This window comes from Micromesistius poutassou (assembly GCF_964030765.1).
Source record: "Micromesistius poutassou genome assembly, chromosome: 5".
Lineage (NCBI taxonomy): Eukaryota > Metazoa > Chordata > Actinopteri > Gadiformes > Gadidae > Micromesistius > Micromesistius poutassou.
Genome location: NC_140275.1, coordinates 5,956,029 through 5,978,829, shown reverse-complemented (window position 1 = coordinate 5,978,829; position 22,801 = coordinate 5,956,029). Strand labels below are relative to the sequence as shown.

The following is a 22,801-nucleotide window of genomic DNA, read 5'->3' as shown; positions in this document are numbered from 1 at the left end:
TTAATTTGACCCAGTGGTTAAGTGTCAACTGGTCTTGATCAATGTCAACATTAAAGACATGGTATATTTCCTTCATACAAGCAAGGTCTTGAAGTCATTAGATCAGTATGTATATATATTTGTACTGGGTTGAAGTATATTTATATATATACTTTATTTACAAATAAGATCAGCTGAATCCAGTGGTAGTACATAGAAAGGTACAGCTCGTTACATACAGAATATAAATATGAAAGAATCAGAAGCAAGTTAATATGCAGCGCTTACAGAAAGACAAACGACTGTTGCAGAAAATCAAAGAGGAAAATGTACAGAGCACGTTTCAGCCAGAGGAGAGAGTCTTCTGCCTTCTTTTTTCAAACACTTTTCAGCTTCAGGACCAAAACAAAATCAAGACATTAGGTAGAAACTTTACGAAGAATGTTCCAGAAACGTGCACACTACAGACACACTGTTACACAGTGCGCACGGGTCAGAAGAATCGGGTTGTCATTTTTTATTTATTTTTTTTAAACCTCTTGTTGAAGTGTTAGAAAGTGTGTGTGCGTGTAGTGAGCTGCTGGTACACAAGCCATGAGAGGCTGTGAGGGCGAGACCTAAGTTTTCTAGTGTTGTCGGATCGCCGTCAAGCGCGGACGTTGCAGCGATTCTGCCATGTTTCTCTTCTCCTGTCACTCAGGTTTGCTATACTGGGAGCCACCCACACTTTAATAAACAAGAGTAACCTGACGTAGCCACATGGCCTATGTCAACACTACAGGGAAACATGCTTTTTTTTTTAATTCCACAACTAAAGGGGGCTGGGAGGACACCTTTTTAAAGCAATGTTGGTCGATATTCTGAAAAGCCCTAAAGCAGCAACATCCTCTTAGATTAGCCTGGTACCATGCAGAAACCAGTGGAGTCAGACTCACAACACTTAAATACCCCGTGGATCAATTAAAGTTCAGCTCTAGGGTGAATGGGTTAGTTTTCAGTTAATCACACCATCTCCTTCAGAGACACAAACATCCGACACCAAGATTCGTTAATCTCTAAGGTCCAACTAAAACATAGACATGTTCCTGTGGCCAACTGCATTTGGTTAAGAAAGACCAACCTACCAATCAGGTCTGGATTTTGACTAGATAAATAAAGGATGGGTAAATAAAAGGTGCTGAATATGCGACAGAACGCCTCCGACTACCTGTATGCCAACACTAATCAAGCCACGAGGAGCAGTCAGCCGCTCAATCATGTTGCGAGCCAACACACTCCGCACGTGTGATGTCACTGTCTTCTAGGGGGTTTTCTGTGTTTAAAGACTAAAGGCTTTTTTTTCGGGGCGATGCATAGCTGGCCTTGATGAACCAAGCTACCACCTCGTTGTACCTACTTTAAAACGGCACTCTGGAATCAATCTAGGGGATTTAGTCGTAAATCGTGCAACGGCAAACTTCGGTTGTATTATACGCATTATTCTTAAAAATCATTGCAACATAAAAACATTTGTTGGGAGTTCATTGCAGCAGGGTCTAAATCGAGGTGAGGCTCTGCACCTGTGCATCTCCAACTGGGTGTTGATTGGGCGGACTTGATGGGCACACACACACACAAACACACACACACACACACACACCTGGTTGAGGTATTGCAACGCATGTCCAGAACCAAGCCAGCCCTGCCGCACAGAGGGCTCATAATCTACCTGTCCTGATTCTAAGCCATGAGCGTATGCACTCGCTGCCTCACATGGGAGCAGAACGCTCGCTAATAATAAGTCACAATAGTTGGAAACCGATGGGATAGATGAAGGCCAACCCTCAGATCACTAGTGCTGAGTTTACTTGATTAGAAAACAAAAGGGGCCCTTCAGATTTCTGGCCCTCGGTGACATGTCAAAGGGAGGCAGTGGCCCCTGGTCACCTGCTGGGAGTCTGAAGTCAGCCTACCAGAGCAGTGGGTCATTAGCGTAGAATCAGCGGCCACCGTGGGGGACCTTGAAGCTCTGGGAAACAGTACGAATACATGGTTCAGCTGTTTCTATGGTGTGATGAGTCACAATGTGCCCTAAATAACTAACTTCACATCACTGGTTACCCGATCAACGAATCCTTCATCGTCCGCCCTCCTCTTCCTTCAGGTGTGGGGCCTATTCTGATGAATGGGTCAAATCATTGGTCTGGACTAGAACAATCAATAACTTAAATCAATTAAGAGATTTAAAAGGCTAACAGGCTGTGTTAAATTACAGAGCAAGTGTGTGTGGGGGGAGCAGGAGTCTATATAAGACAGTAATTTGAGTTTTCTTTTTACCTGTGCGAATGAGACCTATTGGTGTGTGTGTGTGTGTGTCGGTGCATGTGTAGTGTGTTAGATTAGCAGCTACAGCCCTCCTTGGCGGGCTGTGTGTCTGAGTTGAGCCGGCCGCCCTGGGGCACTGAGGGCTTGTGCTGCACCCCGGACTCTGCGGCGTTCAGGTCCAGGCTGCCATCCTGGATGTTCTGGTAGATCCGCTTGGCTGCTTCTAGGAACGCCTCCTCCACGTTCTCCCCTCTGAGCGGACACACACAGGAACATTAACATTGAGGGCATTCAGCACACGCTTTTATCCAAAGAGACCTACAATAAGTACATTTGTCAGAAGGAGAAACAATATATGGCTGTCGGTACAGTAAGCATGTTCATAGAACCAAGTGTCAAGCACTAACAATCACTAGGTTAACATATTCCCGTATACTACAAAGATAGCTAGGATAAGATACTACACACCTAAGTACGACATACAATAAGTGCGTACATTAAGTGCCAGGATGTACAACATACAATAAGAAGGAGGAGTGGGAGGGGGTGGCTATGCAGAGCAGTGGAGGCTTCTCCAGTGAGGAGAGGGAGGAAGATCCTCCTTAACATTGTTGAGAATAAAAAGTGTAGATTGCCCAGACTATTGTAATGAAATAATGCCCTTAAATATGACTACTTTAATGCCTTTGTATATGTAATGTTCGTTTCCCTGGGAAAAGGGATATTAGCACCCCCTATCGCCTATTGAATATTACTTCGGGGAGGACGTTCCTCCCTCAGCCTCCATTGACTCCCATTGATTTCTCGGGAACTACTGGCGGCCGGTGGATAACATGGGGGTCAATGGGAGAGAGGAGGAAAGTCCTCCTCTGAGTGGGTGGGACTAGCTAAGGGATCTGAATCGCGTCAACGTCTATTCACGAATAGGCTGGAGCCCTGGCTGCGCTATGAACCAATAAGCAGGAGCCCTGGCTGTGGAGCAGCCCGGAGGGAGGGTTTATCCCCTCAAGTCTCTAGGCTACGAGAACCAACGAACCCGCTCATATGCCTCGTTTCCACCGAGCGGTGCGCTACTGTTCGTTGCGGTACAGTGCGGCTCTGTTCGCTTATATAGGCGTTTCCACCGAGCGGTGTGGTTCGGTTTGCTTATATCGGCGTTTCCACCACCAAAGGTCCGCCGAAATAAACACGCTGAGTCGACCTATTTTTCGGTACTCTACCGTTGGGTTACCAAGCCGTCTAAAAGGGTTTGGCGAAAATGTAGAGTTACACTCGCCGTTATTCTGAAATCACTTTAAAAATAACCTGTTTGGTATGGCCAGGTCACTGATATCTTTAAAACACAAACAGCGAGAAGGATTGACTTGATCTATAAATGAAGTCCCTCAATCTTATTTGGCTTAACACCATGACCAACATTCTGAAACATCCATTAACATTCACCTCAAACAATGTTAGGCTTACAGCCCATGTCAATAGTTGTGAAATGATGTTCTTGTTGTTCTTTTAATTGTTTGTTACTCTGACCGTTCTGTTTAATATTGTGGAAAGGATGTTAGTGAATGATCCAGAGCATGATGCATTTTAAATGAAATCACTTTTGGTCTTGTGTCTTCATTTTTCTTAAAACAATTGTAGCTGAAAATAAACATAGCCAAATTACAACCAATAGCTTCAGTCATTAAGGGCAAAAATAGGCCCATAGGATTTTTTTATTTAGTTTTACAAATCAAGAGTAGGCCTGATTTGACTAATTGGCTTTGAATCCCTTCCTTCTGCCCTTGTAGTCCAAGACATGCTGCCACTGGTGGATTTGCATCAATTGTATTCACATAATTATCCCTCCCTGCTATTTTGTAGTTCACCAAAACACCCTGAAACAACTTGAGTCTCACATACTTATGCCACCATACGCCACTAACAGTGCAAGCAGGCCAATGGCAACCAAGCACGCAGTCCTTCCTCCCTCACTTTAAAAACCACCAGCCGCCACTGATGCAGAGTCTAGGTGAACTCGACTGAACAGGTGAGTCTTGAGTCTTTTGTGGAAGCTGGTGAGAGACTCTGCTGGTCCTGACATTAACATGTCATGGGGTGGCTGTGTGAGACTAGGTGTGTTTGAGTAGGTCGGTGTATTTGTGCGTGCCTGCATGTGTTAAGTCGTGCGTGTAAGAGGGCTACACACACATGGGCCAATGCACACATGTCGTGTGTGTAATTGATTGCGAGTGTGCATACATACGTCTTTGCACTGGCTTCCAGGAACAACAGCCCTAAAAACAAAACAAAAACAAGAAGTTAAAAACTCAGTCTCATTGCATTCCTGGGGGGGGTCATTGGAGGCTCTGGGTTGAGGTGGACGTTGTGGTTCAGGGGTTCTGCTCACCGTTCTCCTCTGCAAACTGCTTGGCCTCCTCATACGTCACGTCTCTCTGGGCCTCCAGGTCTGCCTTGTTGCCGATCAGAATGATGACCTGCACACAGCAGTGATGGTTACTTGCAGCCGCCGCATAGGGAGAACCCTTTTGTTCTACCGGATTACGATATCAAATATAGTGCAAGAGGTGACATCTCTTGTGAACATGGTAGCATGTATGTATGTATTGTGGCAATCCGCCTTGGGGAGTGAACCGCCTTACTCCAATCATGACCCAATTTAACCATGCAAAAGCCAAAAAGGCACCTTTATTGCAAAAACAAAAGTCAAAGTACAAAGATAACCAAAATCTGGGAGGAATTGACGGTCCCAACACCCGGAAGGACCGGTCTCTCCACACGAGTGCCCCATGGCTGGGAGAGCCCTGAATGAGTAGAGAAGCAGGCTATTTAAGCCCTGCTTCTCACCTGTTCCTTCCTCTGCATCTGGCTAATTGGCAAGGCCAGGTTGCCACAGTAAGTATGTATGTATGTATGAATGTACAGTGTGGAGAACAAGTATTTGATACACTGCAGATTTTGCAGGTTTTCCCACTTACAAAGCATGTAGAGGTCTGTAATTTTATCATATGTACACTTCAACTGTGAGTGACGGAATCAAAAACAAAAATCCAGAAAATCACATTGTATGATTTTTAAATAATTAATTAGCATTTTATTTTTATTGAGTATTTGATCACCTACCAACCAGTAAGAATTCCGGCTCTCACAGACCTGTTAGTTTTTCTTCAAGAAGCCCTCCTGTTCTCCACTCATTACCTGTATTAACTGCACTTGTTTGAACTCATTTCCTGTATAAAAGACAGCTGTCCACACACTCAATCAAACAGACCTCTCCAACCTCCCCACAACGGCCAAGACCGGAGAGCTGTGTAAGGACATCAGGGACAAAATTGTAGACCTGCACAAGGCTGGGATGGGCTACAGGACAATAGGCAAGCAGCTTGGTGAGAAGGCAACAACTGTTGGCGCAATTATTAGAAAATGGAAGAAGTTCAAGACGACGGTCAATCTCCCTCGGTCTGGGGCTCCATGCAAGATCTCACCTCGTGGGGCATCAATGATCATGAAGAAGGTGAGGGATCAGCCCAGAACTACACGGTAGGACATGGTCAATGTCCTGAAGAGAGCTGGGACCACAGTCTCAAAGAAAACCATTAGTAACACACTACGCCTTCATGGATTAAAATCCTGCAGCGCACGCAAGGTCCCTCTGCTCAAGCCAGTGCATGTCCAGGCCCGTCTGAAGTTTGCCAGTGACCATCTGGATGATCCAGAACAGGAATGGGAGAAGGTCAAGTGGTCTGATGAGACAAAAATAGAGCTTTTTGGTCTAAACTCAACTCGCCGTGTTTGGAGGAAGAAGAAGGATGAGTACAACCCCAAGAACACCATCCCAACCGTGAAGCATGGAGGTGGAAACATCATTCTTTGGGGATGCAAAGGGGACAGGACGACTGCACCGTATTGAGGGGAGGACGGATGGGGCCATGTATCGCGAGATCTTGGCCAACAACCTCCTTCCCTCAGTAAGAGCGTTGAAGATGGGTCGTGGCTGGGTCTTCCACCATGACAACGACCCGAAACACACAGCCAGGGCAACTAAGGAGTGGCTCCGTAAGAAGCATCTCAAGGTCCTGGAGTGGCCTAGCCAGTCTCCAGACCTGAACCCAATAGAAAATCTTTGGAGGGAGCTGAAAGTCCGTATTGCCCAGTGACAGCCCCGAAACCTGAAGGATCTGGAGAAGATCTGTATGGAGGAGTGGGCCAAAATCCCTGCTGCAGTGTGTGCAAACCTGGTCAAGAATTACAGGAAACGTCTGATCTCTGTAATTGCAAACACGGTTTTCTTTAAAAAATATTAAGTTCTGTTTTTCTGATGTATCAAATACTTATGTCATGCAATAAAATGCAAATTAATTACTTAAAAATCATACAATGTGATTTTCTGGATTTTTGTTTTAGATTCCGTCACTCACAGTTGAAGTGTACCTATGATAAAAATTACAGACCACTACATGCTTTGTAAGTGGGAAAACCTGCAAAATCGGCAGTGTATCAAATACTTGTTCTCCCCACTGTATGTATAGGATACAGGATAAAAACAAAGACAAAAATGAATACATCAGATTTCGTTCACCCGCCACATTCGATCGTGAGTAATGTGTGTAGAATGTGTGCTTACTGTGTTTGGGTTGGTCAGGTTCCTGGCATCTGTCAACCAGCTGCTCAGATGATTATAAGTACTTCTCCTGTGAGACAGACAGACAGACAAGTAAGGAATACGGTAGAAAGACAGCCAGAAAGAAATTAATGGAAACAATGCACATAAAAATTTAACTGATTCACGCATTTATATCATCAAGACTGGATTATTGTAATTCAGTATTCTCGGGTCTACCTAACTCTACCACGAGAAGTCTACAGCTTGTATAGAATGCTGCAGCTAGACTACTGACCGGAACGAGAAAGTTTGATCACACCACTCCCATTCTCGGCTCTTTGCACTGGCTACCAATAACTTCCAGATCATAACTTCCAGATCAGATAACTTCCAGATAAAAAATTAATCGGCTGGACAGAGAGCCTTGGCTTACCGGGCCCCCTTCCTATGGAATAGTCTGCCGTCTGTGATCAGGGAAGCTGACTCTGTGGAGCTATTCAAAGCAAAGCTTAAAACGCATCTCTACAACCTTGCGTTTGAGACATAGGGGTGCAAAATCGATAGACGCGACTGCTGCGTGTTTGTTCGTTCTTTTGTTAAAGCAGTTACTAAATTTGTAGCAGTATACATTTCCACTATGTACTTCTTCCCTTTTAATTCACTATTCTGTCTGTTCTAGCGTGTTGCGGTGACTGCGACTGGACTCTCCTCATGTTTAACCGGCCAGCATCCCATCATCAATTTTAATGTCTTGCCTGTATTTATGTGTCAATTGTGACACCCTCTGCACTCCTGACCATCCCTGGAAGGTACGCAGAGAAGGTCCCCCACTCTGCGTTTCTTCCCAAGATTTCTTCCTTGCTGATTAAGGGAGTTTTTTCTTGCCCTTTGGGGGGCTAGATTCAGGGGGGTGTCATACATAGATGGCCTGTTAAGCCCTTTAGGACTGGTGATTAAGGGCTATAGAAATAAAACTGAATTGAACTACGCGTTTCGTCAGGAGTTTCTTCAGGAAAGACGGACACCACACACACACACACACACACACACACACACACACACACACACACACACACACACACACACACACACACACACACACACACACACACACACACACACACACACACACACACACACCGTGTGATGTCGTAGACCATCAGGGCCCCGGCGGCCCCCCGGTAGTAGGAGCGGGTGACGGCCCTGAACCGCTCCTGTCCCGCCGTGTCCCAGATCTGCAGCTTCACCTTCTGGCCGTTCACCTCCATGATCCTCGTCCCGAACTCCACCCCGATGGTGTGGGGGCAGTCCGCCATGACTGACACACACATACACACACACACACACACACACAACCATTAAACAGATACACAATGTATGGAAAGGAATAAAACATAGTATATGCTTACTTTTCTATCATTGTCAAAAAATGTGATGATACTTTTTAGACTTAGACGTTTTGGCATAAAGCTGTGGATTAGAACGTAGATTCTCCTTAAACTGTTTTAATGTGTAGTACAATGCTGAGCCTTATACAAAGCACTCTAACCACTTACACCCAATCACCTTAATGTGATTTAACTGTGGATAAAATACAAGACGGAGGAGGTTCTTCTACGACAATCTTGCCTGAATTCTCTGTTATGGCATAACTTCATTTTCATGACTGCACCACAGGTGAGGAAGAGAGGTGAGGCAAAGAACGAGGATGGCTTACATTTCTTCTCTGTGAATTGATGCAGGAGGCAAGACTTCCCAACTCCCATATCACCTAGACAAACACAAACAAAGACACCATGTACAAACACAGACACACCCATAGATAACCACATACAGATAAATACAAACACATAGGTGCAGAGGTTAAGATGGTATTGCAGGTATAAAGTGTCAGTATGAGAGTGGTAGAAGGCAGGCGCTCCGACAAGACACCATTAGAGTACTGTGTTGGTACTCGACAGCTACCATTGTCACTGTCGAAGAAGAACAAATCTTCATTTTTAACACCAAAAACATCTGATCACTTGACATCAGACGTATGCCCCTGATTAATAAAATGTGGAACAGAGAGCAGTGAAGCGGACTCACCGATGATGATGTACTTGAAGATGTACGAGTAGTTGTAAGGTGCGGCTGTCATCTTGGTCCTAGAAGATTAACAACCAAACAACACAAGAAACCATGTCAACGTTCCCTTGAAGCAAAGTAAACATGCCGTCCAACATGTGAACACAGATGTCACAGAGAGCTTAGGTGACAGTCTTGCCAGACAGACAACGAACAAAAGGAAATAGCTAGGCTAACGAGCTAGCTAGGACCAGACTAATACCCGACCGGGGCACGGAGACAACGTCACCATCGGCAATTGTTGTCGTTTCCAAAGCGTATCCACACATTTCACGGATCTATGGTTGGTTGTTATTACAGGGCGAACCTGATTGTAAATGTATAGATCGGTTTTGGCCAGCCGGCTAATAGCTAGTTATGCTGACGCCTTGCTAACTGGCAAATATAAAATAACATAAGGCCACGTTTCCAATACCTTAACAGCCGATAAAATACGACACAAACCACCAGGCTCCACTGAATGTCGATGCAGCTTACCTTGGGTTTGAGTGGCTATCTAACGGGGAAAATCGGTATTTCGAGGTGAGATAAATAGCTAGATGTGTGAGCTAGTTAGCTTGGCTATCGGTCGGTAAACCTCCTAGTTCCGCAATTCTTCCTCCTCTGTGACGCCAGCGGTGACGTCACTAAACCACCTGGTGCACATCGCCCCCTGCAGGCCGACGCGTTGTTTCCAAGCCGAGTGTGAAATGAAAGTGAAGCATGATTTTTCACATTATTGGAACCGTCAATTTATGTATGTGCGTGTATATTAGTGACTAGGGACGTGTTCAAGGCACGTCCAGTGGGGTGGAGGCCTCGGGAAGACTGAAGACTAGGTGGAGAGATTATATCTCAACACTGGCCTGGGAACGCCTCAGGGTCAGAGCTGGTTAATGTGGCCCGGGAAAGGGAAGTCTGGGGCCCCCTGCTAGAGCTGCTGCCCCCCCCCCCGACCCCACCCCGGATAAGTTGTTGGACGATGAGGATGAGGATGAGGAGTGTGTGTATATTAACATAACACAAATTCCAAACAACAAACACATTTCATTTTAATCAATTTGATTACATTCATTTTATTATAATATACATAAATCACAAAGGCACAATTAAGAGTTGTGAGATACAACACAGTTGGAACCCCACGGTGAGAATGAGTGAGTTAAAGTCCATCCGCACAGCTTTGTGTAACATTTAGGATGAGATATAAAACAAGTTAGTAACAATAATAACAATAATACAATGAACAACCCCTTTACACTAGAATTATAGTTGTATTTGTAATTATGTTGGTGACAGACACACAGACACTCACACGCACACACACACACACACACACACACACACACATCTGCGAGCACACGCACGCACACACACACACACACACACACACACACACACACACACACACACACACTGTCATCAATTATTTTTTGCATTAAATACATTCATTTCGACAGTCATGTTGTGAGTTTTGGCTGCCCTGCTGTCTTTGTGCTTTGCTTTATGTGCCCTTATGGCGTGCGTCGATTTATGTAAAATGTATTACATAAATGTATTTATGTATTATATAAAAACATTTTATAAATAAAGGATAAATACACACAAATGATCACAAATAATACATTTAACATTGGATATTTGTAGATTGGTTACAATTAGAAGTGTTTAAATAAACAATAGAAAATAAAATACATTTAAAAGGGAAAATGGTTATTATGACGGGTGAGATTGAAGGATCAGATGTACATTTGTCAGATTTCAGCTGGAGAATAGTGGCAGTGCCTCCAGCCTACTGTTACTTTCAAAGTAGACCAGGCCATAACACATAAATATTGCATGAGATAGCTGCCGCAGTTATGGAAACTGCTTCTTTTAACAGTTTTTTCTATTAATGAATTGATAAAAAAAAATTGGTCTTGGTTTTTTTGAAAGATACATTATTTGAGTAGGAAAAAAAGTGAAGATAGTTAAGCAGTGCTTTATTGATGTTCTGCTATTCTCTCCTGCATAGGAACAAGAGATGCAAAAAATGGTCCTAGATATCATTTTATATTCAAATTGAGCTAGGGAACCAGGCCAAGAATGTTGAATTGAAATACATCTGTTATAATAGGAAAATCAATATCCACTTACCACTAGCGATATGTAATTGGTATTGTCATATTGTCATATTTTCTGTTTTCTCTGCAACATATTGCAAGGAGAGGCACACATTGTTAGATTATTTTTGATATTTTGGGATTGTTGTTATTGTTATAAGTCCTTATGACAAGTGAATTCATAAGTCATAATCCATCAATTAAATCGTAAGTTCTGCACGTGTGTGTGTGTGTGTGTGTGTGTGTGTGTGTGTGTGTGTGTGTGCGTGCGTCTGAACAGTTGTATCAAGCAGCAGCCTTGTGATCACATTCCTGTGAAGTACATAAACACACCCGTTACAATCAGTTTTAACCAGTGGGCCCTCCCTACATGCAGCAGACACAGCAGTCATAATGGGGCCGTCATCATTTCAATTACATTAGTTCAGATTTAACTTTTTTCTTTCATATGAAATGAAGTAGTTGATGAGGTATATCCATAGGCATGTTCATTCATTCATTATTACAAACTTCTACTACTACTTCTACTACTACAATACTACAGCTAAAACTTTGCAATATTTTCAGTTTAATAATTATTTTGTGGTTTCTTGCATTATTTGAAGTTGATAATGTGTTCAGGTAGTGAAAGGCAAGTGAAGCGAAAGGCAATAAGCAACAATGAGACAATGAATTTGTATTGTATGCATTGAATGGTATGGCTGTATTAGTACTACCAGGGTGGTCCGAGTAGTAGCTCACTGACCTGTCGGCGGGGGCAGGCCTTGCCCTGCTGGATGAACAGCGCGGAGGGAACTCTTTTCAACGAGGTCTTGGCTGAAGCCGTGCGCCGCAGCAGAGGTGCCAGAAAGCCAGCCTGCAGAAGCAGCAGCAACAGAAGCAGAATGACTCCTTATCCTCCTTAAATACATTCATTTCATGTTGTGAGTTTTGGCTGCCCTGCTGTCTTTGTGCTTTGCTTAATGTGGCTTTATGGCGTGCGTCGATTTATGTAAAATGTATTACATAAATGTATTTATGTATTATATAAAAACATTTTATAAATAAAGGAGAAATACACATAAATGATCACAAATGATACATATAACATTGGATATTTGTAGATTGGTTACAATTAGAAGTGTTTAAATAAACAATAGAAAATAAAATACATTTAAAAGGGAAAATGGTTATTATGACGGGTGAGATTGAAGGATCAGATGTACAGATTTGTCAGATTTCAGCTGGAGAATAGTGGCAGTGCCTCCAGCCTACTGTTACTTTCAAAGTAGACCTCACCTGTGTGGACTCCTGATCCAGTCCACACAGGTGAAGCATCACTATGGGAAGCGGGTCAGTGAAAGCTGGTTGGCAGCCGGCTCTAACCTGAGCTCGCTCGCTGCAAATGGCCAGAGACTGTCTGAAGGAGGTGCGTTTGTTTTGCTTCCCGGCGGTGGCCAGGTTCAGCTCGGAGCCCGCCCTCCTGGACCCCGTCAGCTCCAGCTTCTGGACGTTTCGCTTCATCTCCAACACCCTGTCTGGAGCAGAGCACCAGAACACAGCTTGAGCTTGGAGCGGACTTTACCTGTCAAACTGCGCACACACACACACACACACACACACACACACACACACACACACACACACACACACACACGTATGCATGCATGCACATAAACACACACACACACGCACACACACACACACACACACACACAAACATGCACGCAAAGACACACACCCAGGCATGCACACACACGCACACACACACACACACACACACACACACACACACACACACACACACACACACACACACACACACACACACACACACACACACACACACACACTATCAGGACTACATTATACTGATTGACTCACTGTGGCTGGCAAAGCCTGTGTTGCTGTAGGTCACTGTGTCCCCCAGAAACAAGCACTCCTGCATGCCATCCTGAGAGACAGAGGACACCTTTAAGCCGCGTTCACACCAAAAGCGACGGGGCGGAGCGACTCCATCCAAAGTCAACGTATAGACGCGTTCCAGGCGGCAGGTTAATCTACGGTGTTTACGCAAGGGCGTGTTCAAATATTTCTTTGTACATTGAAAACATTCAATGTACAGAGAATGATAGTTTTCGAGTGTAAGTGGTGCGTTGACACCTTACGATTATCGGAAAACTGAAGCGCTGCGATTGTTCAGTTAGGATGGAGCCATCAGACACACCACTTCCCTCCATTTTACATTTAGGCTTTTTTTCTGACGCTTTTATCCAAGGCGACTTAGAACTGTTCATTCACACACCGACTGGGGAGTCAACCACGCAGGGCGCCAGCTTGTCAGGAGCAGTCAGGGTGAGGTGTCTCGCTCAGGGACACCGCGACACTCAGCTAGGAGGAGCCTAGCTGAGTGCTCTCTCGCTCACACGACGGCGCGATGGCTCTGGTCGAGCTCAACACCTGACATTAGCTTAACCAAAATATTCCCTTTGAAATAGATACCTCTGCATCAGAATGGTTTCATGTCACTACATCACTACATCACTACACCACTGAACTCATCTCTCCCGCGGGGCCCATCACGTACCGTGTAGCGCAGTATGGAGGTGTTGGAGTAGATGGGCTGGGAGCGGGCGGTGCCGTTCAGGCGGAACAGGTCGTCCATGTACATGTTGGAGGTGGGAAACCGCCTGGTCTGCAGGCCACTGAGAAGGAGCGGTAATACATGGTCAACTGTAAATGGACTGCATTTATAAAGCGCTTTTCTAACCAGTGGCCCTCAAAGCGCTTTACAATATTGCCTCACATTCACCCACTCATGCACACATTCACACACCGACAGCGGTGTCAACCACGCAGGGCGACAGCCAGCTCGTCAGGAGCGGTGAGGGTGAGGTGTCTTGCTCAGGAACATCTCGGCACTCAGCTAGGAGGAGCCGGAGATCGCGGTGACCAGGCAACCCGCTCTACCTCTCTACCTGCTAACCACATGCCCTCAGTACAATACCGATGGGCGGATTGAGGGGAGGGATAGATTTAAGGGCTAAACACGGTTAAGCAGGCCTCACCTGAGGGCTACACTTGTACCGTCTCCATCCATGCCACAGGGTGGATTCTGATGGTAAGCTTCTTCCCTGAGCAGCTGAAGCCATCGCTGTTTATCGTCCAAACAGCTGGCCTGGAGAGGAAGAGGCAGACACAGTAAAGCATTGATGCCACTTCTCCCAAGAACAGCAACCATTCATTAGATTTATGTTGTGCTTCTCAAGTCACTCAAAGCGTTGACATAGTAGCACTTTACATAATAAAATATATAGTGTATCTGAGCTTAGTTTGTCAGCCACAGCTTCTGCCCATAAGATCCATAACATCAGATGATCTGCAATCAGGGATGAATGGTATCTCTGATCTATTCTATTCTTTATCCACAGATCATGTAAAGAAGACAAAAAGCTTGAACTTGAAGGCAAAATAACTGTAATCCAAAGAAACACATTGGGGTTTCGAACCCAGAATCTTTCGGCCGGTAGACAGTTTACACAGTTTACACAGCCTCAGACCGACAATGTGCTTCCCTATCAGAGATGAAATCAGAGTCTGGTTCAAACGGGTCTAATACCCTCCTGGGTCATGACAGCACAGATACAAGGAAGCTAATAGCTTCTTCTTGAATCGCCCCCTGGTTAAAGACACTGGAACGGAGCGCTAGCAGCTTCCATGTGGATACGCCCCTACCATCAGAAGAGTAAGGCACGACTTCTCACACAGGTCTGTGATTATACTTTCCACCTGTGTGTCCTTACATCATTGTTGTGCTGTCTTACGGTTCTTACCCCCCCATTGGCATTAGTGAGCCAGTGTTGGAATTATGGTGGCGGACATTTTTCCAATAAAATTGTTGATAGAAGGTCTTGAGACCAATCCCACCCTGAAATCTGTATATTATTCAAACACTATTCTCTTCATGCCAATGCAAATCCCTACTCTTTCAATATGTGTAAAATGTTTTCATCTATGAAACTCTATTGCAACATAACAAGAATTATAAAATGAAAGGGACCACCCCATCTGATCCATATATCAACCTCAAAATGTGATAAAGGCACAATGGTTTGTGTGGGGAATTGGGGGAGAAGCAAAAGATAACAGGGTGTTTTTTTAAATCATATTCAGAGCCCCCCACCCCCCAAACCCGCCCTGAACCAGGGAGTAATCCTGAGGAATAAGGTGAGTAGGTGCTGGGCTCCCACGGTGTGGGGAGCTCTCTCCATACCTCCAGCACGGCCATCTGCAGCCCGTGCAGGCTGAGGGAGATGCGGTAGGAGTGGTCGGTGTCGGGCCCGGGCAGCACCTCTGCCCCTCGTAGCGGCAGGGTGTACTGGGGCGGGCGCTCGCCCACCTCAGACGGCCCCTCCTCCTCGTCGCCAAACATCTTCAGGAGCCCCGCCTCCACCTGGCACAGCAAGCTCTGCCATTGGAAGTTCATCAGCACGTTGAGGAAGCCTATAGGTGGGAGGAGAGAGGGAAGAGGAGAGAGGGAAGAGGACGTTGGGGGAGGCAACACTTTCAACTCGTAAGTTAGGACTTAAAGTCACGGCTCACGACCTGGTAGTGTTCCAGGCAAGTCACAAGTCACGACAACAAACCCTTCTGCACACACGAAAATGACACGAACACGAAAGTGGCTGTTTTAGCGTCTCCGTATCACCATGGTGTCTAGAGCAGTTGGGTAAAAGCACAGCCTACTGACCAATCAATTATCTTGAAAAACAAAGTTATCTCACTTGTAAGATTATGTCATATATGTTACAGGGGGAGCTCCACCTATCCAAACATTCTCGCAGGTGCATTTAACACTATTGCGCGTGCCAAAATGCCACTAATATGGACGTTCATACCATAAAACATGTCCTAACAACCAATTTATTTGATTTTAAAGATAGTAGCCTACCAACAGAGGCTACCATTGTTGTTTATGTGTGTGACTTCAAAAGCTTTAACTGGGAGTACATCGATCTCGAGTTCACAGGTAGTGAGTAACGGGTTTGACTGCCTTCCCAGGGCACTTTCACGGGTAGAAGGTTGTGATAACACGAGTTACGGGTTGCCTGGAACGCGCCATTAGCTCAAACTGCGTGCGGCTCAGCGCTCTGGGACATGCACTGCCACTACTGCTGGTCCCCGGGAACACGGGTTCCCATCCTTTGGACCGGCATATTCATACCTTTTTTGGCCTGGTAGTCAATTTTAATGTCTTTAATTTCAAGATACATCATTTTTTAACAAAGGATGTGGCTGTTTTTCAAGATGGTTTATTTGTCATATTCACAACAATTAAAGCAACAGCAATGACATGCTTGAGTCTCAGGCTCCCTTCAACAAATGCAATAGTATAAAAAAATACAATTTATAAGAGAATCACAAGAAAAGTCACTCAAGAAAAGAGACTTTGATAAACACAAAAGTAGTGTGAAGACACAAAGCCACTGCAGCAGCAGCAGTCTCCTAGCTACCAGCCCCAGTAGAAACAGCAGCAGCAGTCTCCTAGCTACCAGCCCCAGTAGAAACAGCAGCAGCAGTCTCCTAGCTACCAGCCCCAGTAGAAACAGCAGCAGCAGTCTCCTAGCTACCAGCCCCAGTAGAAACAGCAGCAGCAGTCTCCTAGCTACCAGCAGCACTAGCTAGCAGGTCCACTGATTATCTACTCTCCTTATTTCAAATGTCTCGGGCAAAATAATAAAATTATCAATTTCAAATCTGTTTATTGTTGTTAAGCTGTTTTCAGAATAGCAGAGAGACTCCTCCACCTCCAGCAGGAGACTCCTCCACCTCCTCCACCCCTAGCAGGAGACTCCTCCACCTCCTCCACCCCTAGCAGGAGACTCCTCCACCTCCAAAAGGAGACTCCTCCAGCTCTATCATTTCTTATTTTTATTTTTAATGATCCTTTTCTGGAAATATTTCAAGGCCGGGTACTAACGGGTCCACCAACCGGCTCCGTTGGGGGTTGGGGATCACTGACCTACAACATAACTCAAGACTAGGAACTACCCTCAACACATTAACTTCTAATGTAGCAACATTAGGCCTGGGCAATAAAACAATAAATTATAGTATCGTGATAGACTTTTGATCAATATCAATATAAAACATGTTCAATATACTGTATATCGATAAGAGACTAGACCACCGAATCTAGCAGCTGGGTTTGTTACACAAACACGGTGCCATACTTATTTACAATATTTGAGTGTTTTTCATTGTTGTATCGACATTGGAGTATTTATCAATGAAGAACAGTGGAAGGTCATATTAAGTGTTAAACAGAAGTGTTTAAATCCAGCATGGTAATTCCTAGTCTTTTTAGGTCATTAAAATGCTCAATAGTTATCGATATCTATCAATATGATCAAGTTATATCATGATATGTCTTTCAGCCATATCGCCCAGGGCTAAGCAACATCATGTAATGCTCCAACTGATACACCCAGGAGAAGGGTACTCTCAATATGACCTAGAACGGAGGGCCCCTATTGGGTGGGTCTACTGGATGGGTCGGGATTAGCCGTTACAAGACACACTAATCAACATCTACTTCTTTATCAAACACTGTGCATCTCTACCACACTTTAGTGTTAGTGTTTCGTTTTTCAGATCTATCATAATGCTTCCATTGCATTCATACATATTGTTTCCTCATATATACAACTTATACATACTCCTGATACCAACAGCCTCCATCATGGACAACATTTTTATAAGTCAAGTCAGCTGTCCCAACTCATTAGGCATAGTGATTATGATTGAGTTGCACCTTATTTCAAACCAATCAGTGACAGAGAACAATGTGATTGGATGTAAATAATTGTTTAAACGTTCAGCAGACTTGTGACTGTATTGATGCATTTTGATGCATTTCTTTCAGTGCGAGGCACACAGGGTTGCAACAGCTGCTCTCCAAAGAAACCATGGCTTTTCTAATAAGGTGATTTGTTGATTTTAGTTCTTTACTCAGTGATTAATAAGAAGCATGGACTTCATTTGGACTGCACATGGACTGCATTTCTTTACATGTATCTACCAGGGTACTGCAGGTGTCTCTTCTACTTGCTGTGGGGTGTCAAGTACATGGTGAGTTTACTCCAACAGTATGAATTTAAAAGGCAGGTAGCAATGTGCTAACAAGTATGCCTAACAGCTTACAGGCTCGTGCTTGCTGGGCCCCAGCAGCAGCAGCAGCAGCCTCCTAGCTACCAGCAGCAGCCTCCTAGCTACCAGCAGCAGCCTCCTAGCTACCAGCAGCAGCCTCCTAGCTACCAGCAGCAGCAGCAGCCTCCTAGCTACCAGCAGCAGCAGCCTCCTAGCTACCAGCACCAGCAGCAGCAGCAGCCTCCTAGCTACCAGCAGCACCAGCAGCAGCCTCCTAGCTACCAGCAGCAGCCTCCTAGCTACCAGCAGCAGCCTCCTAGCTACCAGCAGCAGCAGCAGCACCAGCAGCAGCAGCAGCCTCCTAGCTACCACCAGCAGCAGCAGCAGCCTCCTAGCTACCAGCAGCAGCCTAGCTACCAGCAGCAGCAGCAGCAGCAGCCTCCTAGCTACCAGCAGCAGCAGCAGCAGCCTCCTAGCTACCAGCAGCAGCAGCAGCCTCCTAGCTACCAGCAGCAGCAGCAGCAGCAGCAGCCTCCTAGCTACCAGCAGCAGCAGCAGCCTCCTAGCTACCAGCAGCAGCAGCAGCAGCCTCCTAGCTACCAGCAGCAGCAGCAGCCTCCTAGCTACCAGCAGCAGCAGCAGCCTCCTAGCTACCAGCAGCAGCAGCAGCCTCCTAGCTACCAGCAGCAGGAGCAGCAGCACCAGCACCTAGCAGCCACTCCAGCAACAGCAGCCACTCCAGCAACAGCCGCAGCCACTGCTGTAGCCACAGCCATCATTCCAGCCGCCACTGCAGCAGCCACTGCAACCACTGCTACAGCAGCCATTCCTACAGCAGCCACTGCTCCAGCAGCCACTGCTACAGCAGCCATTCCTACAGCAGCCACTCCAGCAGCCACTGCTACAGCAGCCGCAACTGCAACGGCAACTGCAACCACCGCTACAGCAGGCACTCCAACAGCAGCAGCCAATCCAGCAACAGCAGCAGGCACTGCAGCAGCCATTGCCACAGCCATCATTCCAACCACCACTCCAGTAACTGCAGCCACTCCAGTAACTGCAGCCACTGCAGCCACTCCTGCAAAAACAGCAGCCACTGCAGCAGCTACTGCTGCAGCCACAGCCATCAGTCCAGCCACCACTGCATCAGCTCCTACAGCCACAGCAGCCACTCCTACAGCCACAGCAGCCACTCCTACAGCCACAGCAGCCACTCCTACAGCAGCAGCCACTCCAACAGCAGCAGCCACTGCAGCTACAGCAGCCGCAGCCACTGCAGCCACTCCAGTGACTGCAGCCACTCCAGCAGCCACTCCAGCAGCCACAGCCATCATTCCAGCCGCCACTCCAGTAACAGCAGTCACTGCAGCCAGTCCAGCCGCTACAGCAACCACAGCAGCAGCCAATCCAGCAACAGCAGCAGGCACTGCAGCAGCCACTGCTACAGCCATCATTCCAGCCGCCACTCCAGTAACAGCAGCCAGTCCAGTAACAGCAGCCACGGCAGCCACTCCAGTAACGGCAGCCACTCCAGTAATGGCAGCCACAACAGCAGCAGCCACTGCAGCCACAACAGCGGCAGCCACTGCAGCCACTGCAGCGGCAGCCACAACAGCGGCAGCCACTGCAGCGGCAGCCACTGCAGCGGCAGCCACTGCAGCCACAACAGCGGCGGCAGCAGCAGCAGCAGCCACTGCAGCCACTGCAGCCACAACAGCAGCAGCCACAACAGCAGCAGCCACTGCAGCCACAACAGCAGCAGCCACAACAACAGCAGCAGCCACTGCAGCCACAACAGCAGCAGCCACAACAACAGCAGCAGCCACTGCAGCCACAACAGCAGCAGCCACAACAGCAGCAGCCACTGCAGCCACTGCAGCCACAACAGCAGCAGCCACTGCAGCCACTCCAGCCACAACAGCAGCAGCCACAACAGCAGCAGCCACAACAGCAGCAGCCACAACAACAGCAGCAGCCACTCCAGCCACAACAGCAGCAGCCACAACAGCAGCAGCCACAACAACAGCAGCAGCCACTGCAGCCACAACAGCAGCAGCCACAACAGCAGCAGCCACTGCAGCCACAACAGCAGCAGCCACAACAGCAGCAGCCACAACAGCAGCAGCCACAACAGCAGCAGCCACAACAGCAGCAGCCACAACAGCAGCAGCCACAACAGCAGCAGCCACTACAGCAGCAGCCACTACAGCAGCAGCCACTACAGCAGCAGCCACTACAGCAGCAGCCACTACAGCAGCAGCCACTACAGCAGCAGCCACTACAGCAGCCGCAGCCACAACAGCAGCCGCCGCCACAACAGCAGCAGCCGCCGCCACAACAGCAGCAGCCGCCGCCACAACAGCAGCAGCCGCCGCCGCCACAACAGCAGCCGCCGCCGCCACAACAGCAGCCGCCGCCACAACAGCAGCCGCCGCCACAACAGCAGCCGCCGCCACAACAGCAGCCGCCGCCACAACAGCAGCCGCCGCCACAACAGCAGCCGCCGCCACAACAGCAGCCGCCGCCACAACAGCAGCAGCCGCCACAGCAGCAGCCGCCACAGCAGCAGCCACAGCAGCCACAACAGCAGCAGCCACAGCAGCCACAACAGCAGCAGCCACAACAGCAGCAGCCACAGCAGCCACAACAGCAGCAGCCACAGCAGCCACAACAGCAGCAGCCACAGCAGCCACAACAGCAGCAGCCACAGCAGCCACAACAGCAGCAGCCACAGCAGCCACAACAGCAGCAGCCACAGCAGCCACAGCAGCAGCAGCCACAGCAGCAGCAGCCACAGCAGCCACAGCAGCAGCAGCCACAGCAGCAGCAGCCACAGCAGCCACAGCAGCCACAGCAGCAGCAGCCACAGCAGCAGCAGCCACAGCAGCAGCAGCCACAACAGCAGCAGCCACAACAGCAGCAGCCACTCCAGCCACAACAGCAGCAGCCACTCCAGCCACAACAGCAGCAGCCACTCCAGTAACAGCAGCAGCCACTCCAGTAACAGCAGCAGCCACTCCAGCCACAACAGCAGCAGCCACTCCAGCCACAACAGCAGCAGCCACTCCAGCCACAACAGCAGCAGCCACTCCAGCCACAACAGCAGCAGCCACTCCAGCCACAACCGCAGCAGCCACTGCAGCCACAACCACTGCAGCCACTCCAGTAACAGCAGCAGCAGCAGCCACTCCAGTAACCACAGCAGCAGCAGCCATCATTCCAGCTGCCACTCCATAAACAGCAGCAGCCACTGTTACAGAAGCCTCTGCAGCAGCAGTCTCCTATCTACCAGCAGCACTAGTCAGCAGGTTGACGGATTATCTACTCCTTATTTCAAATGACTGTGGAAAAATAATAAAATTGTCTGTTTATTCTTTATATGCTGTCTGAATGCCAGAAATGTGGAAACTCATCAGGGTAACTGCTTTTTTTTAAATTGGCTCAAAATGAATTTTCAGAATAGCAGTCGACTCCTCATGGGTGTCAGTTTGGTTTGAAATGTGCTGGGGACAGACGCTTTCGGTAGTGCATTTTCAGAAGTGCTGGGTACAATGAGGATGCACTTTTTTTTTTTCGCAACACTCATCCATCCAATCTATATCAGGCATTCTAACAAACTCATGCACTCCCCACCACAATAATCCAGAATTCAAGCAAAAATTACAAAGTCCCTTGTGTCAACAAGAGACTGACTCCACCGAAATCACTATTGTCATCTCCACTATACCCAACACTGTACGAACATTAGCTATGGCTAAAAACAGCTGACCACTTGAGTGCAAAAAACAAGACCTCACCACAGCACCAGCAAATCTTGGGCAATAAATATCACGTCTTACCTTTATTTATGTGGCAGTGGTCTGCAGATGCATCCCAGGGTGCAGTCTACCACATCCATTTAGTTCAACAGGTTATCGCTCTGATACTGTCCATGGTACTAGCAACCTGGTCTGGTTTTTTACATATGTATTCAGGCTAAAATGACTTGATTGTCTGATGCCTCATAATTGCATCCCAGCCAAGGAGTATTGCTATTAATACCATTGATTGTCCAAGGCTGGCTGGCTGGCTGGCAGCTTATACAAAAATAATCTACGGTGCTGCAGTGGGAGCCCACCCACCCCTCCCCCATCCTAGAATTTATCCATGTTACAATTGTTGCAAATTGACAGAGAATCGTGTACCCTTAGGCCACGTAGTAGCAGTACGTGGATTTTTTTGATAGATAGATTTGTTGGCATCAGTCCCAAGGAATTATATGTGCTATGAACTTTTTTTTTAAAGTGGTGGGCACAAAATGAATTGACAAAAACTGGTAGGCACTCGTCCCCAGCGAAACCGACGCCTATGCCTCCACCTCCAGCAGGAGACTCCTCTAGCAGGAGACTCCTCTAGCAGGAGACTCCTCCGCCCTCTAGGAGGAGACTCCTCCACCCTCTAGCAGGAGACTCCTCTAGCAGGAGACTCCTCTGCCCTCTAGGAGGAGACTCCTCCACCCTCTAGCAGGAGACTCCTCTAGCAGGAGACTCCTCTAGCAGGAGACGACTCCACCCTCTAGGAGGAGACTCCTCTAGCAGGAGAC

At 47.2% G+C, this 22,801-nt stretch overlaps 2 protein-coding genes across 3 annotated transcripts in view; both read right to left on the bottom strand.

Annotated features, from left to right (window-relative positions):
* Positions 1 to 135: 135 nt before the first annotated feature.
* Positions 136 to 9,609, bottom strand: LOC311343707 (ras-related protein Rab-14-like). Its single transcript, XM_084468635.1, has 8 exons — positions 9,488 to 9,609; positions 8,972 to 9,030; positions 8,601 to 8,654; positions 8,024 to 8,201; positions 6,905 to 6,971; positions 4,670 to 4,757; positions 4,526 to 4,556; positions 136 to 2,535 (listed from the first exon to the last, which is right to left on the bottom strand). The coding sequence occupies exons 2-8, from the start codon at positions 9,021 to 9,023 to the stop codon at positions 2,358 to 2,360; spliced, it is 648 nt and encodes a 215-aa protein (XP_084324761.1). The 5' UTR covers positions 9,024 to 9,030; positions 9,488 to 9,609; the 3' UTR covers positions 136 to 2,357.
* Positions 9,610 to 10,110: 501 nt separating this feature from the next.
* The window catches only part of LOC311342856 (actin filament-associated protein 1-like 2), a 21,520-nt gene continuing 8,829 nt past the window's right edge, over positions 10,111 to 22,801 (bottom strand). The window contains exons 10-16 of one of the 2 annotated variants that reach the window (XM_084467690.1): positions 15,344 to 15,573; positions 14,139 to 14,248; positions 13,658 to 13,775; positions 12,955 to 13,024; positions 12,457 to 12,608; positions 11,837 to 11,947; positions 10,111 to 11,403 (exon numbers count right to left, since the gene is read on the bottom strand). In XM_084467690.1, coding sequence (XP_084323816.1) covers positions 11,377 to 11,403; positions 11,837 to 11,947; positions 12,457 to 12,608; positions 12,955 to 13,024; positions 13,658 to 13,775; positions 14,139 to 14,248; positions 15,344 to 15,573 — 818 coding nt within the window. In that variant the 3' untranslated portion in view covers positions 10,111 to 11,376. Of the gene's footprint in view, positions 11,404 to 11,433; positions 11,948 to 12,456; positions 12,609 to 12,954; positions 13,025 to 13,657; positions 13,776 to 14,138; positions 14,249 to 15,343; positions 15,574 to 22,801 lie in introns of those variants that run through there. The other variant, XM_084467689.1, reaches the window with a different exon arrangement.